Source organism: Octopus bimaculoides, chromosome 1, assembly GCF_046866305.1.
Source record: "Octopus bimaculoides isolate indiv1 chromosome 1, ASM4686630v1, whole genome shotgun sequence".
Lineage (NCBI taxonomy): Eukaryota > Metazoa > Mollusca > Cephalopoda > Octopoda > Octopodidae > Octopus > Octopus bimaculoides.
The window spans coordinates 36,181,429-36,200,353 of NC_142928.1; the positions used below are offsets into that span (position 1 = coordinate 36,181,429).

Below are 18,925 nucleotides of genomic sequence, written 5' to 3' on the forward strand. Positions count from 1 at the left end.
TTCTTTTGCTTGATTTTGGTTTGATTCTTTTGTGTGTGTGTGTGTGTGTGTGTGTGTGTGACTGACTGGATGGGTGCTTTTTGCCTTGATAGAATGTTAACATTTATTATCCTTAACAGCAGTCAGCAATAAAACTTGTATTTTGTCATAGTCATCATTCTCTATTGTCATCATCGTTGTTGCTGGCGTCGGTGTGCAGTATTACCACTGTCGCCACCATCATCATCATCACCACCATCACCTTTTAGCTTGTAAAGTGTAGTGTGTGTGGGACACAAAAATCTAAATGATTTCTAATAAGAGCACAAAGCCTTGGATTTTAAGGGAAGGATACAATCATTTAAATTGATACCATTATTTGACTGGTATATATTTTATTGTCTCTCGAAGAGTGAAAGGCAGAGATGATATTCTGGTTGTGTTGTTGAATTTAGAATGTAATGGGGTTTAATTAAATTATAACAAGTCATTTACTTTACTGCCGTGTTGATTCTGCCACATAATTTCTCACATTTATGCACTGAAACTCAGATCTTTGGCTGAGGGCTACAGTTGAGTAAATTTCTTGAATATTTGATTGATACTTTTGTTGTTGATCCTGGAAGGAAGGGAGACAAAATCCACATTTCACTTCAGACCATAAAGCAATGGCTTGTCATTCTACCTGTTCTACTATTGATGATTTCTAGCTTATTTTTTTCATTTTTGTTTAGTCTGAGGTGAAAGAATTTTTGTAGCCCTTCCATGTTCTTCCACACATGCCATGAAGACGATGTGGTTGGTACTTGTCTTGAACTTCTGCTGTATGGAAAACATGAGCAGGGACGAATTAAATAAGGTTGCAGTTTTGGTGAGAAAGGATTGGGTGAAGCAAAGAGAATTTTGAGAATGTAACACCCAATAATTATGACAGGAAGAGAACTGAGTGAGTGTACTGAGTGTCTTGTATGAAGGTCTGATAGAGGTTGCAATTCAGTAGAGCAGGAACCAATGCAGTAAGTGTTGAGGAGACAATGTGGGGTTATTATTTGATTCTTATTTTTCTTTAAGATATTTATGAACAATGATTTCTGGTCTAACTTTCAAAGAATAAACGAAATTGAGAATTGAAACTAGGATAAAAGTGTAGGTTTATGCTAACTAAACCTTAACCATTAGTTTGACTAGGGCAATACAGTGCACCTTACTTGAGGTGCACTAATATTGACCCAGTCTTTCTCATACAGTCACTGTGCTCTGTAGTTTTATTTGCTATTTTTTAATCATTTAAGGCACATCTAAAACTGTTGTTATTCAACACAATATAAAACTACAATATACACAATATAAATTGCTATTCTGAACTTTGTAACTATTTCATATACAATAAACACACATTAACTGACACTTTTAAGCCTCAGTTACTGTCTCAGTTTATTTGGGCTGTACCATTTCATGTAAGTTAACATTACACATTTATCAAATCACCTTTGAGTGCAGTATTTTCATGTACTTAGTTGAATTGTAGTAGGAATATTTAAGATTGTTATGTCTCCGCCAACTACAGTGGCAAGCATTTAAGTGGAAACTAGTTTAATGCATCATCAGAACTGTCCCTACCCTGGCTGAAGTTTTTTATTTTTTTAAAATATTTTAAATTTTTGATATGCAAGACAATTGCTATTATGAACTGGATGAATTAAATAAAGTTCAAAGTCTAAACTTAATTACAACTGCCAGAATCATTGCAACAGGTTCATTTGTTATTCAATTCTTATTGCAAGAAAGACAATTGCCTTCTCTTTCGAAGGTGGTGAGCTGACAGAATTGCTATAACTAAATTTACTTCTAGGTGTTGGAAAGTATCCAGCAGTGATTTATATTTTAATACAATGAAAAGGTTATCATAATGCACTCATAAAAATCAGAAATAGTTAAGATTGTACAGTTCTATATTTAAGAGGTGAGGAATTATGTACATTATTTACATTTGACGGCTATTTGTCCTCATCTTGTTTGTTGTTAACACGTATCAGCTGATATACCTTCCAGTCTGATGAAGATGAGGACAAATATCCGTCAAATGTAAATAATGTAGTTCAGATTGTTTCCAGAAAAATGCTATCAGAGCATTCCAGAAGTTGTAGGTAGATTTCAAAATGATTTTGTTTGAGGAATTTTGGTAGCTGTTTTGAGACCTATATTGTACAAATTTCATCATCAGAGGCATGTCTTTTGCAGATGACTTCATAAGTAGAGCCATTGCTAATTTCCATATTATTTGTTACTTCATCAATAGTCACCTGTTTGTTTAGCAGGATTATGTCACAAACTACTCAGTCATTGTTGTCCTCACTACATGACATGTTCTGCTGTCTAACTCTTTCTTTATGTGTGGCACTTATGTGAACATTTCTTAATTTTTTAAATCTATTCTTAGACAGTCTATAGCAATAAGATACTGTTCTTAAAATCATTGGTGGATTTTGGCCCCTGATTTATATTCTGCCTGTACAAAATGGATTACTGAACATGGTTTTTCTTTGCAGTAAAGCGAAAGGAAGTGGCTATGATTTACATAACAACAACTTAATTTAAGTTTGCACTTTCACCTGCGACGGGTGAGAGATGCTCTTGCAGTTAATTTATTTTGCCAATCGCCCCCCCCCCCAAAAAGAGTGTTGCAGATAATTAATGATTAATACAACTCTTCTTTGGAGCAAATGACATCTTATTTTGTTGTATCTCAGGAGCGTCATTATGTCAATAATAAATACATGTTAACCACTTAACTAATTGATTGTTTAATTGTTTGGCCAATCAAATCAGGTTTGCCAGAGTCCTTTTATCACAAGTCACTGTCTCATCAATGTTGTGCCATCTCTATTCCAGGCCTGCTTCATGTCTGTTAACTAGTTTAATAATAATAAAAGAAGTAGAATGTGTGTGTGTTTATTATTGGCATAATGATCGTTCCAACAAACGAGTTCATATCAGGAATCTTGCAAACCAAATACAAAATGAGATGACAATTTGACATTTCAAGTTCAAGATTGGCTGTAGTAACTAGAGAGTGACCACATGTAGCAAGGCACATAACACTAATTTCCACAATAATAGAAAAATGAAACTAAATACAATTGCATTGCAGATAATGACTGACTTTCATATTAAAATTTATACATTTGTCACGAGATTTTGTCTTAATATTATAGTCATTTAGATAAATTCTAAAAGATGTGTATTCTGAAAGTTCTGGTCACATTCTTAACAATGCCAGTTAGCATTTTCTCTATCATAAAGGCATTTTTGTTCTTTTATGCACCTTTTTCTTATTTTGACAATGGACAACTGTCCAAAATGTCAATTACTCTTTTTTCACTGCATAATGCATTGACCTTGAAAACCTGTTTGTTGTTGTTTTTATTTTATTTTTATTTTTTTATTTGTTGCTATTATCCTCCTCTTTTTATTTGGTATCACTCTAGATATGTATTTGAAAATATGTATTTAAAAAAAGTAAAATATTGATATTTTGGTGGATAATATTATTATCAGTTCTTTTATTTTGTTTTCCTGTGATACTATTGGTTTATTACTACATCTAAAATTTTCCTCCCTAAGTTTTCTATTTATTACATGGCAGCTCATAAACATCAAGCATTTTATCTATATTTATTTGTTTCTTCTTTTTTATTTCCTGATGAATTCTCACTTATTAGATTAAGATCTCTTAAAACAAATTCACCCAGACAGATTTGCCCTTGTTTGCATCAGTTCTTTTGATTATTTTTGAAACATAGAAAATGAAAGGACATGTTAGTTGGATTTATTTATACAGATTTGGCAAGTGATAATCTATTTCTGCAGGAAATAGAAAGCTGTGAACAGTAATGTTCCTTTTGTTCTGTTTTGCAGATGTTCTTTTAGATAGCATTTGGAAACTAATCTGGTCTCTCTACTTCATTTCAAAAGCCTAGCACTTTATATTTGACTGTAGGAGTTTGTATTATGTATAGCCATTTGTTCCAAAGATTTTTTATAAAAATAATAAAATCACATTTTCAAGTGTTATGTAGTAATTGAAAATGTTCCTTTTGTTTTCATTATATCTGTTCAATATTGTGTAATATAGCTTAAAGGATATATTCATAAACACACGTACTTATAGTGTGTGTGTTTTAAATTTGTTTATGGGAAACATATTGATTGTGCAAATAAAGCTCCTATTTATTATGCTGGCCGCAGTCAATCAACCTTCGCAGTGGTCAGAAGAGATAAGCATCCCTCTGTTAAACAGTCATTAATGTTATATTACCTGAAGAAATGAATCCATGATGATCAGCCTGATGCCCACGGATACTACGGACTATACTATAATTATCCCCGGAATATGATTTAATCATGAACACACCCAAATGGTTATCTGAAACAGCTGCAGTCTATAATAAATAAATGTATATAAGTCATTATTTCTGTCTATTTTATGTACCACTCTACCAAAATATACCATCTTAACTTGGTAATGGAACCATGGATTTACAAATTTGACTGGTGACAGACTTTGATTTTGGATTACCTGGACTACAATACTGATCACAAAACTTTTTTGTTAGCCTCATGTATTTTTATCTAAAGAGAACTTAAGAAGTATTACTAATCCCTTATCAATCTCTCTTTGTTTATATATATATATATACATACGCACACACTATGAGGATATTTGAACCACTTATACTGATAGTTTTATCCAAGATACCCTGGTTTAATATATATTTTGAAGAGGTATTTTTTCAATAAATGTATTATTAAACATCAAATATGAATAAGTTTGAAAATGGAGAGATTCAATGGATATAAATTAATTTTATGAATTAATTAACATTGGCTACAATTTTTTACATTATTTACATTTGACGGATATTTATCCTCATCTTGTTTGTTGTTAACACAACATCATCATCATCTTTATCATCATCATAATTTAATGACTGTCTTCCATGATTGCTAATAACGGTGTGTTGCTAGCACACCGTATTATGTCTCGAAAGAACACAAGAATACAGTTATAACTGATAAAATGTTGGTGCCAGATTTAAAAATTACTCAAGTCCTGGTAGATTTCATGATTTAGTTATATGATGTATCTGTTTATTGATGTTTGGTTGTATTTTGCTTTTAGTAAAGCTTCTATAGTTACTCTATTAATTTTTTTTTTGTATAATCCAATACAAAATTGTTTTGTTACTAAGTTTTTCTGTCTTAGACATTGACCACACAAGTATGATACTTTCTCATCAGATGACCTTGCATTTACAACAGGAAGCCATCACAATTTATTATAATACAATGTACAGAATTTAATTAGTCATGTAAACTCCTCTACAACAAAAGACCTGCTCTACCCCTGTCTTTCATACTTTATTCCCACTTCTCAGCTCCAAACATAAAGCTCCCACTTTCAAGTTGTATGGCACCCTCACTAGTGCTAAAGGCATGGAAAAAGCATCCAGTATATACTGTAAAGTGGTTGGCATGGAGTATTCAGATGTAGAAGTTATTTTCGAAATGGTACCATGAGTTCTTGAAGTATTTTGGGTGTTTTTGTGTCATCTGGAAATTTTCATGATTGAAATTCTTCGACTATGTATGCAATGTTTAGTAAGAAGGAAAGCGGACAAATCACAAATCCCTTTGAGTAGATGGCCCTGCTGAATCTGTAGAAAAGGCCTAGATAGAAACTCCATAAGACGTACCCAGTGTAAGCTTTGGACACATAAGAAGTGCAGCAATATCAAAACTGATGTGTGATGAGGATGATTTTATGGCTAAAACATCAGAAGACTTACTAAGAAAATGCCTTCTTTTATTCTATTGGAAGTCTTCAGGAAATTTCAGTTCCTTTTATATAGATGATGGTTTAGAGGTTTCCTGGTTCTTTTGAGTTAGGAACAGTACTTCCATTGATACCTCCAGTATTGTGTGTATGTAGTCCCAGGCATCAAAGAACCTTACATTCGGATTGCTTTGCTTTATGTATTTCTGTCACTAATCTCTCTGGCTAGCTCAGATGTGGAACCCTAGTCAATAAAGGCATGAATTCTTACCTGGTACTCACATTTGTGGTGAAATGATAATCACTGCAGTTGTGTTTTAAAATGACTATCTTTTATGTATTAAAATAAATGGTATAAAATCTTAGACTAGAACCAGCCACCTATGTTTCTGTGCCAATCTTTTTTATAAGTTTCTCAATTGGCTGACTTTACACTGGACTCACAAAACCGCATATCAGCTTGCCTTTCTCTCTGTGCCTAATTTTGTAAATATAGGTGTTTGCAATAAGCAGTAGAATCCAGGCCCTTTGATTCACTAACAAAGCTAAGGTTACACACACACACACACACACACACACATGCACGCACGCACACGCGGAGGAGGAGGAGGAGCTAAAAAATTATGTTTATTTGCGTGCTATGCTATGAGCAGCAAGTCCGTTATTTTGATTGAAATTTTTCAGTTTTGATTAGTGATCCTAGCATATTTATTTCAAGATTAAGTGTAGTTTGGGTACTTAAAATCTCTATAGAAACTTAGTTGCTAAGTGTTTAATGTTTTGGAATAATATTCCTGGTCAGGTCAGTATAGATATTATCAAACTTCTTATATGTGTATTACAAGTTTTAGTTCTTAACTAGAGAAAAATATCATTCTTGTTAAGTGGTTGGTGGCAGGGAGTACATTTTAGCATTAACAAAAAAAAAAAACCGAAACAAAACAATTATCTGCCAAAATGTACCAAATAATCTTACTTGACCAAAAGCTATCGAGATATTTGCAAAGGAAGCATATTTAACAGATTAGTGATAATAAAAAGCTGTTTTGGTATTAGCGGTAGATCAGACCACTTGTGTTTCTAGTTTTAAACTGCTAAAACATTTTTTAACATCTGCTCAATGTCATCCCTTTGTGACAAATGATGTAGAGTGGTTGTTGCTGTAGTGTTGTCCTAGGTTGACCCTGGTTAAAAACACCTATGACAAGAGCCATTCCAAGCATGACCATCCCATCTTTCCCTCACTTGTGTTGATTTCATCTTACTTAAATTGAGCACAAGGTCTGAAATGTATAGGTGAAAGGTAGTAGTTAATTAAATAGATGTTCTAACTGGAACTTACCTTATCTCTTCCCATAGGGATGAAAGTCAACCCCAGCAGGATTCTTTTTAGAGCCTACACTGAATGCCATAAGGTCTGACGTTCTAATGGTCCTGCCTTTCACGACCTTGGCTACTGCTGGTAACAATGATAATCCTTTCCACTATAGCACAAGGCCTGAAATTGTAGGAGAGGGGGCTAGTTGATTACATTGACCCCAGAGCTGAGCTGGTGCTTATTTTATTGACTCTGAAAGGATGAAAGGTGGAATTTGAACTCAACACTGCTAAGCATTTTTCCCAGCATGCTAACAATTTTGCCAAGCTCGCTGCCTTTAATAATAATAATAATAATAATAAAATACACCATTTCGAGCGTGGCCGTTGCCAGTACCTCCTGACTGGCCTTCGTGCTGGTGGCACGTAAAAGCACCCACTACACTCTCGGAGTGGTTGGCATTAGGAAGGGCATCCAGCTGTAGGAACTCTGCCAAATCAGATTGGAGCCTGGTGTAGCCATCTGGTTCACCAGTCCTCAGTCAAATCGTCCAACCCATGCTAGCATGGAAAGCGGACATTAAATGACGATGATGAATAAATTTGGAAAAGAAAAAGAAGAGATCAATAAAATCGATCCTTCACATATTGGAGAGAAAAATTTTGTTTGAATCAAAGAATTGAAGTAATATGATTTATAATATAATTCAGGAAACGGCTGTACAGTTACTCTTTGAAAATTACTGATTGTGGAACAAATTTTGTGTAATGTTTCTCAAGTTAAAAGCTAATTTGTAGAAAGAGTATTAGCATAAAGAATGTAACCTTTTAATTATAGAACTAACTGAAATGATTGCTAGTTTAGCAAGTACTTCTTTTTTTTGGTATTATTATTTTGAAAACAATAATTAATGCTTAGTTGATATGGATGAATGAATCTCTTCATGGCTTCAATAAAAAAGGGTTGTGCAATCACTGGAACCATATACTAATTTGTATGATAGTGCAAGTGGCTGAATATTCCACAAATATTTGTTGCCTTAATTTAATCTCTATGCAGATATAGACACACACATGGCTGTGTGGTTAAGAAGCTTACTTTGCAACTATGTGGTTTAGGGTTCAGTCCCACAGTTCAGCACCTTGGGAAAGTGTCTTCTACCATATGCCCAGGCTAATCAATGCCTTGTGAAGGAACTTGGTAGATAGAAACTGTAGGGAGGCCCATTGTATATATGCATGTGTTGTGTGTGTGTTTGTCTCCACCCCACTGCTTAACAACCAGTGTTGGTTTGTTTATGTCCCCTTAGCTTAGCAGTTCAGCTAAAGAAACAGAATAGGTACCAAAACTAAGTACAGAGATCAGTTTGTTTGACTAAACCTGTCAAATTGGTGCCCCAGCATGGCCGCAGTTCAATGAGTGAAACAAGTAAAAAGATAAAAAACAAGAAATAGATAGTGTGATGAGTGTGGGCCTTTGGATTATACACACAACCCATTTGATAGTCATCTTCTCAGCTTCAGTCAACTCACTTTCACTCAGAAAGTTTAGCTCAACTGAGATTATGGAAGAAGATACTTAAGCTATCACACAATGGGATCAAACTGGAAACCTCGTGATTGAAAATAAATATCTTCAACACTGGGTCATTTGCTGTTTGATATATTTTGTTGTGGTCAGCATGACTGAGTACAGTTAACTGCTCAGTGAACAGTTCACTTTTTTCTAGCCATAGTGTACCCTGAACTACATTATCAAATGTATCCTTCTCTTTTTTATTAAGATGATGAGATGGGAGTTGATAGATATTTGGCTGCTCTTTCTAGTAAATTGTGTGGCCATGTATGCATTGACTTACATGTACATTTCACAATCATGTATATTTTGTCACTGGTTTAAATATATTTCCTGTCATTAATGACACACAATGGCCATGTAATAAAGTGGTCGACTAATTTCATGGTCATAAGTTCAGGCAGGACATCAGCCATTGTGTTGTATTGCCGAGTAAGGCACCTAACTTTGCTTGTTCCAATTCGCTTGACTTTCCTGTACCACGGTTGTTTGACGAACTGTAAGAAAGTTGTCCAGCTATAAAAAATAATTGCTCTGACATAAGGTCGCCCACACACTGATAGAAAACAATGTAAATTACTTATTAATATTTCCTCTCCCTGAAGGCAGCAAACTAGCGGAATCGATAGCACACAGGACAAAATGCTTAGTAGCATTTCTTCTGCCTTTATATCCTGAGTTCAAATTACATTGAGGTTGACTTTGCCTTTTATCTTTTCAGGGTCTATAAAATAAGTACCAGTTTAGTGCTGGGGTTGATGTAATCGACTTACCCACTTCCCCGTAATTGCTGGCCTTGTGCCAAAATTTAAAATTAATATTTCCTCCTAAGGCAGTGAGCTTGCAGAATCATTAGCATACTGGGTGGAACATTTAATCACATTTCGTCTGTCTTTATCTTCTGAGTTCAAATTCTGCCAAGATTGACTTTGCCTTTCATTCCTTTCAGGGTCAATAAAATAAGTACCAGTTGGAAACTGGGGTCAATGTAACTGACTTAACTATCCCTTGAAATTGCTGGCCTTGTGCCAAAATTTGAAACCAGTATTTCCTTCACCTGTCAGTGAGGATGTAATGGATTTTTAAAAAAATATTTTATGAATCATATTTTATAACTAGATGCCTTGCTTAATTTTTACCTTTCAGCTATAAAATAAAGACAAAATCTCTCATGTATTTGGCAAACTGAAGCAAACCTTAAAGGACACAATACAGTTATGTAGCTAAGTTTGAACTTCTTGATCATTTAGTTGGCAATCCAAAGTATTAAGTTCCCAGCTCTAATGCATCTCTCTCTCTCTCTCTCATGCACACAGATACAAGCATATTTTGTTTTTTTTCTTCTGATTTTAATAAAAATGCATTAAAAAATTTTTCAAATGATTTTTCTCTCTTTTTTTTAGGATGATACATCTGGATTATCATGGAGAGAAGAACGAGAATTAAAACGGGCTTTGTACGCGTCTCTGCAAGAAAGTCGGCGTCAAAACCGCCAGCAGCACGAGCAGTGGCAAAACCAGAAGGAAAGTCCTGTTTTGTCAACTGCCAACAGAAAAACTAACCAAAGCAGTGGTAGAAGTAGTTGTAACAGCAACAGTTACCTTGATTGCAACAGATCGGCATCAGCAGTGCCAGTCTTAACCAACTCTACTTGCAATAATTATTCATCTTCTCCTTCATTCTGTCAGTCTATTCAGAGCAGTAACTCCTCTACAACATCGGCTGTTAGGAGTACTGTTGTCGATGAGAACAGCAGAGACTCGATGAAGCCTCTCCATGCAGTTGGGACCCATATAAGGTCAGCCAACTTGGCAGCGACAGATATCAAGAGGTCAGTTGGTTTTAATAATGTGTGTGTGTGTGTGTGTCTCTATTGTTTTTTTTTTGTTATCATTTTCCTGATTTGTATGTTGATGGAAGGTGTATGTGAAGGCACATGGCTCAGTGGTTAGAGCTTTGGGCTTATAATTATGAGGTTATGAGTTAGATTTCTGGACCAGGCTGTGTGTTGTGTTATTGAGCAAGACACTTTATTTCATGTTGCTCCGGTTCACTCATCTGCAGAAATGAGTTGCAATGTCACTGGTGCCAAATTGTATTGACCTTTATTTTTCCCCTGGACAACATCAGTGGCATGAAGAGGGGTGATTGGTATGCATGGGTGGCTGATGGTCTTCCGCTAACAACCCTTGTAGGGGAACTTTCTAAGTGCAATCTCATGGTCATTTGTGATTGAAGGGGGTCTTTACCCATTACTCTTTATGTTGATGGAGGAGGAATGCTAAGTATGTGAGACTGAATACTTTGGTGCAGAACCTCCATCAGTCAAGATTGACCAGGCATCTGCATACATCTATGTTTGTCTTGGCAAGATTTTGAACTGAAGACTAGCAGTTGCCTAAGCATCCAAGTCCCCTCTCTCCACACCACTGATGTTTATCTTTAGGAAAGTCTGCTGACTTGGGCTGATTTTGCTTGGCACCAATCTCAATGTAGAAGAGCTGGAACAGTTACTTTAACCCTTTAGCATTTAAATTGGCCATATCGTCGTCGTCGTTTAACGTCCGCTTTACATGCTACCATGGGTTGGATGATTTGACTGAGGACTGGTGAAACCAGATGGCTACACCAGGCTCCAATCTGATTTGGCAGAGTTTCTACAACTGGATGCCCTTCCTAACGCCAACCACTCAGAGAGTGTAGTGGTTGCTTTTACGTGTCACCCGCACGAAGGCCAGTCAGGCGGTACTGGCAACGGCCAAATATTCTATTTGTTCTATGTTCAAACCAATCAGATCTCATCTTTCACACCTACTCTACAATGTCATTCTAAAGATAACAATCATATCAAAATCTTTAAGCTACAAGATTAATTAATTAAAACTAATGTGAATAAATAAGAATTGCATTTGATGGAGTAATCTGAATGTGAAAGGGTTAACTCTCCAACTTTCTAACAGTTTCACCTATCCACTGCCCTGGATTAATACTTATTTCTAATCTTGGAAGGAAGAAATAGAAAGTTGATCAGTTAGATTTTAACTCAGAATACAGAGAATCGCTACATATGCCATGGAGCATTCTATCCAACATTTTATATTTCAAGTTAACATCATTTTCCTTTGAGAGATTTTTTTCCTTTTCAACACTTTGTAATTGATGAAATAAAATACCAGTCATATGCTGAGGTCAATTCAATCACCTTGTACCCTGTTCCATATAAATTTTGTGATTTTCTGCTAATATTAGAAATCAATATTCTTGTATGTATGTATGTATGTGTATGTGTGTGTATAATGCTTTAGATTAAGTCCCTTCTATGAGTTACTTTCATTTTTTGCTTAAAACTAATTCATTTCATTCTCGTGGAACTGATAGAAAATGTTAAGACAACCTCATCCCTTTACGTCTGTGATATTATATCAAATGAAAAATAAACATTTTCTTGATTTATCCCTTGATGTTGAGCATTGTAGAGTATAAATAAACCACAAAAAACCCAAGTCGATGATCTGGTTTTGTTTTCAGAGATGAAACCATTTTATTTCTACTTATATTGCTAACACACTTGAGAAAGGCATCTGCACCACACAGTCTTATTTCTCCTCCTTTCTGAATTTAAAATTTTGTACTCTTGTAAGCAATTCAAGTTTATGTTTGCTGCAATCTAGAAAACTCTGCTTTCACACTAAATTGTATAATGTGGATTTTTATTTTGTATTTTTCAGGACTAAAATTCATGCACAAAGAAAATTTGCTCAGTGCTCACTTCCTTCTACTCCAATTTCAACTCCAAATAAAAGCAAAATGTCTCCCCTTTGTTTGCCAAAAAGAGCTAAAACAGAAGATTTCCTTACTTTTTTATGTTTAAGAGGTAAGATTATGATCAGTTAACTTCTGGTCTATTAAATGCCTTGAAATTTGCAATGTTTGATATATTCATTTTAATAGTAATTAATTAATTAATTGATTGATTGAGGGTTCATTATATGCATTTCAGGTAGTTCTGTCTTGCCATCTCATCTGGATTTTTTCAACTATTCAAGTAAAGATTCTGCCTCAGTCTCCGGTGGAGAGAATAGCCGTCCCCAAACACCAGCCAGTGTCAACTATAAGCATCATATCAGTTCATCGCGTGCACAGACACGTGAGAGCTCTCCTCTTTCTACTGCAACAAGTACAAGTAGTAATGATGATGTTACTGATGTAATGTCATCTTTCCATGTAAGTATTACACTGAAAAGGCTCAAAACATTTTTTATTGTTTATTTTCTTTTTGTTCTTTTTTGTAATCACCCGTTCAAAATCCAGTGTAAAAAACTTAGATGTATGGGGCTTGTGAATCCCATTTTTGTTGTTTTCATATTTTTCCTCTTTATACACAGCTTACTATTCATAACTGTTATTAGGTATTAGGTTTCAGTTAAATCAATTGATACACAATATTGGCAATTCTTCTTTGAAATACGATTTCTTCTAGGATTGTATGATGTGGTAAGACAGTGTGCTTCAGAGCCTAATCTTAGTTGTCTTGTTGCAGCCAGTGTATACGTTCTCTTCTGATTGGAGAGAAATGTGCATGATTTGATGTGTAATGGAGAGCTACACCAAGTTCTAAATTTGATTTGGCTTGGTTTCTGTGGTTGGATGCCCTTCCTAACACCAACCGGACTACAGTATGTATGATGCCACATTAAAATGTGGTATCATACAAGCTCTAACATGTGGCACTGGCACAAGTGCTTTTTACATGGCAATGGCACACAGCTCTTGTAGGCCAATCTTATTCATTAAGGGGAGTGGCCTTAATGCTTCTGCTGTGGAGGATGGGTTTTCTTGAGTACTAAGATGTTGATAATTAAAATTTTTTAAAAATTTGTTTTACATGTTGGAATGAATTTCAAGAACTATGAATTTGCATAGTGTCCCATCAGTTTTATAATATTTAAATTATTTATTCTCATATTAATGCTATCCCCATTTATGGTATACCTTTTTGTGTACTTTCTAGTTGTTCCTTCTAATGTGTTTTACACTAAGCTTTGGATCTGAGATGCAACAATTTTGTTTGTGTTAAATATTTCAGCTTTTGTTTGATAAAATAAGGAATATTGAGTATTAGGTTTCACTTTAAACAATTTACACACAAGACTGGGGTTTTTTCATCGATCTATGTGGTTTCATCTACAACTGTATGATATGGTAAGACAGCATGTTTTTGATTTTGCAGGCTGGAAAGTAGATATATTGGCATTGGTTTAATTTTAAGCTGCACCTATAGCCATACATGCAGCTATAAGTAACAACAACAATAATAATTTTTAACATAAGTCAGAAGGCCAAACAAGAATGATGTTAATGAACAATTTCTTACATAGGCAGAAGACTGAGTTCAGACTTATATAGAAGAAGGGACTGTGAGAATTATAATATTGATACATGTTTATAAAGGATTTAATAACTGATATAAATAAAAAGCAGTTTCAGAGAGGAATCAAATCTAATTTAGTGAAACATCAGCTCATCCATAATACTAGGATATGTTTTTTTAAAGTCAAAGCATAGTATTGATTTTTCTAAATGTATGCTTATGTGCTTTACATTTGTTTTTCTATCTTAAATTATTTTATGGTTATTTTATCAGGTTGTTCGCTGTCTCCAGACGCCAAATCGGAAAGCAGCACGTGCAAGTGCAAGCACTCCAGAAACTGCTAGAGGCTTAGCTACTATGCAGCAACAGAATTTGGTCAAAAAAGTTGCTGGAAAATTGGGTGCCAAACTAGGCCTAATTGACTCCAAAACACGCATGACTCACAATAATAATTCCCCTTCCAAAAGAAATGTCAAATCCAGAATTTCCCAACCAAAGACAACTATGCGTAATGGAGTACATTCTAATGATCTCAGAACTAAAAAGCGTTCCCCTGGACGGCCTTCACTAAAGCAGAAGTTGCAAGACAGGGTGAACCATGTTAAAACCTCAGTCCATATTGTTTCAGAATCAAAGAAAAGATCTGTTGTTGTGCGCAATAGTAAATCAAGTGTGTTACGATCTCTTTCTAAGGTAAATCTCTCTCTTAAATATCTTAAATTTTCTATATTATTTATCTCATTCTTGTCTGTCATTGTCATATTTCATTATTTTTCATTTACAATTACCATATTTGATGATATATAAAACACCTTTCTTTTTCCAAAAAGATATCTGCTAAAAATCACCCTGGGTCCTTCCTAAATGTGAAGTTCGACCTATATTGCATGCTTTAATGCACTGTAAACTTTTTCCTTGAATATGTGCTGCAGAAACTGGAGTGCATCTAATATACCCATGTATGTCTTCTATGCCATCAAGTACAATATGTTCATGTGTTTAAAAGAAACATATTTATTATTATTATTTCTATGATTTATTTAAAAAATTATGAAATATCATCACTTTATTTTTATATGTAAACAAATCTTCAACTTTTGTTTTGATCCTGGTAGAAGAGCTATGAGAATATACTTGTGCCCCATTCCTAGCATAACACCTGGTCATTCACTTTAAGGCTTTAATTAAGTATTGTTAGGTTAATAAAAACGTTAATACCAAAATGAGAAATACATTGCAAATGAGGCATGCCAGCCATCACAGTTGACCATTGTTAGTGAAGTTCTGAGTTTAATCCTTCAAGATATTTCTAGCAAAGTACACATCTTCTGAGTTTTAATTAATTTTGAAAATAACAAAGTTTTAGAAGATTAACTAATTATTTTGGTATCAGCTTGGTATTTGGAACATTGATTAACAAATGGTTCTTACACTTAATTATGATAGAATTTTGATTTAGCTGTGAGTACTCGAACCCTTTAGATACTATCCCGCCTGAGACTGTTCTTGGTTCTCTGACGCTTCCTGATTTAAGGCGATCTAAAAACTTCCCAACAAAATTTCATGTTTATGTCCCAAGCACCAGCTTATTAATGGAAATTATTTTACAAAATTCTTCATTATTTTCAAAAATAATTGAAACATAAGTAGTTTATTTCAAAAGAAACTCAGTAACAGAAAGGTGAAAAAACACAGTTTGTATTATTTGACCAGAGCAAGTTTCAGATAGATTTATATAAAAGGCTAAACCTTGTAATTGTTGAAAAGAATCGGCACAGCACTGCCTTAGACTATTGTTGGTTGGACACTCCTTGTGACTGTTATGGTTATCTTGAGCCTGATTTGTTCCTGATGCTTTTTAGCCCTTTCGATACCAATCTGGCTGAAGCCACCCCTTGATCTGTAATACAAACGTCTTGTTTTCATAAGTTTTGAATTAGAATCTTCCATCAGACCTTAGTCACAATTTATGTTCCTAATACCAGCTTAATGATAACTAAGTTATTTTACTAAATTCTTTGTTATATTTAAAATTAATTGAAAGAAGCACAGAATCCCACAATAAATATGGTAATGAAAGAGTTAGATTAAGTACTTCTTGCATAATTTAAACTACTTTTAGCTTTGCTATGATATTGATTTCTAGCTCTAAAGCCTTGGGTTGATCTCTGCTTCAGATATTTCATTATGTATATTTAATCAGTGCACTTAATTCTATATAACCTATGTTCATGTAGTTATTCAGGAAAGATAAGGGATTACTTGGGAATATTTATTATTCATAATACATTGGTGTTCTCTCCAAAAGAAGATTTAGCTCTCATCTTCTTAAACAGCTTGAAACTTGAAATAAGCACCAATTCTTAAAAGTCCTTTTTGAGTTCCAGGAAACATTAAATATATTTGTTTTTATTGTCTCTATCTCCTGGTAGAAGAGGAATTGATTGGGCTATGGTCCTTAGATTAATATAAACATAATCTCTTTCTTCAGATTATATTATATATAAAATTAGCCTGCTGACTTCCTATTAACTAAGATAAATGTATATGTGTGTGTGTATATATATATATATATATATATACATTTTTAGAAGGTTGATTGTTATGGCCAGTCAGAGGGTGGCCATTGGTGTTGCATCTATAAAGCGCTTAACTGTATAGGTGACTTGTCAGAGTGGCCAGAGTTTATGTACCTCTGACCATTTGAGTGTGATGTGTCGCCTATGCAGCTAAGCGCTTGATAGGTGTAAAACCAATGGTCACTCTCTGACCAGCTATGACAATCAACCTTCTAAATATATTTCTGCTTTGATGTTTTAGAGTGAGTCTTTTTTGGATATATGAACTACTGACAATGTATGTATATATGTATATATGCACATCTCTTTTCTTCTCAATGTGTAAGTAAAAAAATTAAATAATCATCTTCCAGTTACTGGAATCACATTAAGATATAAATCTTGAAATTTGTTTCAGAACTCCAACAATTCCTACTGCAATAATAACAGTGCTCAGTCCCAAAAACCATTTTGCAAAACACAGACTCATGGGAAATCCTTGAGAACATCTGTCATTTCACAAAAAAGCCATTCCAATAGTGTTCTACCTGTGGTGCCTTTGAAGAAACTCTCTGAAAATGTGCCTAATCGACGAAAACATAGAGGACGTAATAAACTGCAGTCTAGTCAAATTGATAAACTGAAAAACAGAGTGCGAAGGCAAAGAAATGCACAGGATAACTTATCCACTACAACTGAACCTCACTCTAGGAGTAGGACTCGTCGTGATACTGGTAGCTCCAGTTCAAATAGAAGGCAACGAGGACAGTATGTTTTAGTACCAAGATCACGGACTATAGAGCCCCAGTCAAGGGTTCAACCATCCCGGTTTTCAAAACGCCTCTCATTGTTGGCTCAACGAGCAGCTATTGATGTTGAAAACAAAGTTAAATCATCTGGTTTAAAAGGATCCAAGACAGCTCAAGAAGAGTCTACTGTTGGCCCATCTTCTCCTACATTACTGCCATCTTCAGCAGTGCCTTTGCCAACCGTAACTTCTTCTAGTACACCTTCTCTCACACAGTTGACCAATTCCACAAACACCTCAAATCATCACTTAGCATCTTCACACCATTATTCACAATCACTCAATCAAGTTTCACCCTCCATAAAGGCAATTAACTCTGGTATTTCTGACAAAAAGAAACTCAATATTCTGAAAATGATGAAACTTAGAATGCCCACAAGAGAGCAGCTGAAACTAGCTCGAATCATAGAAAAACGACGTGGTAAGAAGAACTGCGTGACTTCAGTGACTCCTGCAACAGACACAACTTCCAAATCGTTACCACAGCTTTCAAATGAAAACCCTAAACCAAAAGAAAATGTTCCTTCGTATGAAAAGCGCCGTGGAAGACCACCTAGTGAGTATCATTACATTGTTTATTGTTTGCTTGTTTCAGTCATTGGACTGTGACCATACTGGGACACCACTTTGAAGGATTTTATTCAAACAAATTGATTCCCAGTTCTGATTAAATTTTTTAAAGTCTGGTACTTATTCTATCAGTTTCTGTGGCTGAACCACTAAGTTGGGGTGGGGGCGTGTAAACAAACCAAATCCTGTTGTTAAATGGTGGGGTTAGGATGGCAAACACAAGCGCAACGATACGCGCGTGCGCACATACACACACATGCTGCCCTTCCACAGTTTCTATCTACTAAATTCACTCACAATACATTGGTTGGCCCATAGCTATAGTAGAAGCCCGAGTACCATGCAGTGGGATTGAACCTAAAAGCACATGGTTGCAAAGTGAGCTACTTGACTGTACAACCATATTTGAAATATTAAGATTCTTAATTCTATTTTGTTTTTTTTAAATCTAGTTTTTATATATAAATACATTGGGGAGGTGGTTTGAACATTTTGTTAATAACCGTATATTCTTTTTACTCATTCTTTTGTAAAGAATCACACTAAAAGAAATCTTAGTTTCAAAGTCTTTCAGTTATTCTTTCTCATCATACTTGTGATATTTATTTTCATTGTTTCAAAACTACTCCAGCCAGTAGATAAATATTTTGACAGGACTTTGAAAGGTATTAAATTTACAATAATGTATTTTGTACTAATGGGGTCTCGATACAGAGTGATAAATAATTTTTATGATGGCAATTTGTCATCATCATTGTCGTCATCAAGTTTGGTTCACTGCTAATTTGGGCTAGATAGATTTTTTGGAGTTAGCATTTTTTGGACAGATGTCGTTTCCTACTACCAAACCTTTTAGTTTCCAGTTATGGCATGTAGGGACACAGTATACATATTCTAAAACTAAGTTATA

General features: G+C 34.7%; 1 protein-coding gene across 12 annotated transcripts in view; it reads left to right on the plus strand.

Annotated features, from left to right (window-relative positions):
- Positions 1 to 18,925, plus strand: part of LOC106878978 (uncharacterized) — a 198,143-nt gene that overhangs the window by 155,071 nt on the left and 24,147 nt on the right. For all 12 annotated transcript variants that reach the window (XM_014928353.3, XM_014928354.3, XM_052966146.2 and 9 more), the window contains 5 exons: positions 10,112 to 10,539; positions 12,437 to 12,582; positions 12,709 to 12,932; positions 14,353 to 14,772; positions 17,056 to 18,001. In XM_014928353.3, coding sequence (XP_014783839.2) covers positions 10,112 to 10,539; positions 12,437 to 12,582; positions 12,709 to 12,932; positions 14,353 to 14,772; positions 17,056 to 18,001 — 2,164 coding nt within the window. The remainder of the gene's footprint in view (positions 1 to 10,111; positions 10,540 to 12,436; positions 12,583 to 12,708; positions 12,933 to 14,352; positions 14,773 to 17,055; positions 18,002 to 18,925) is intronic.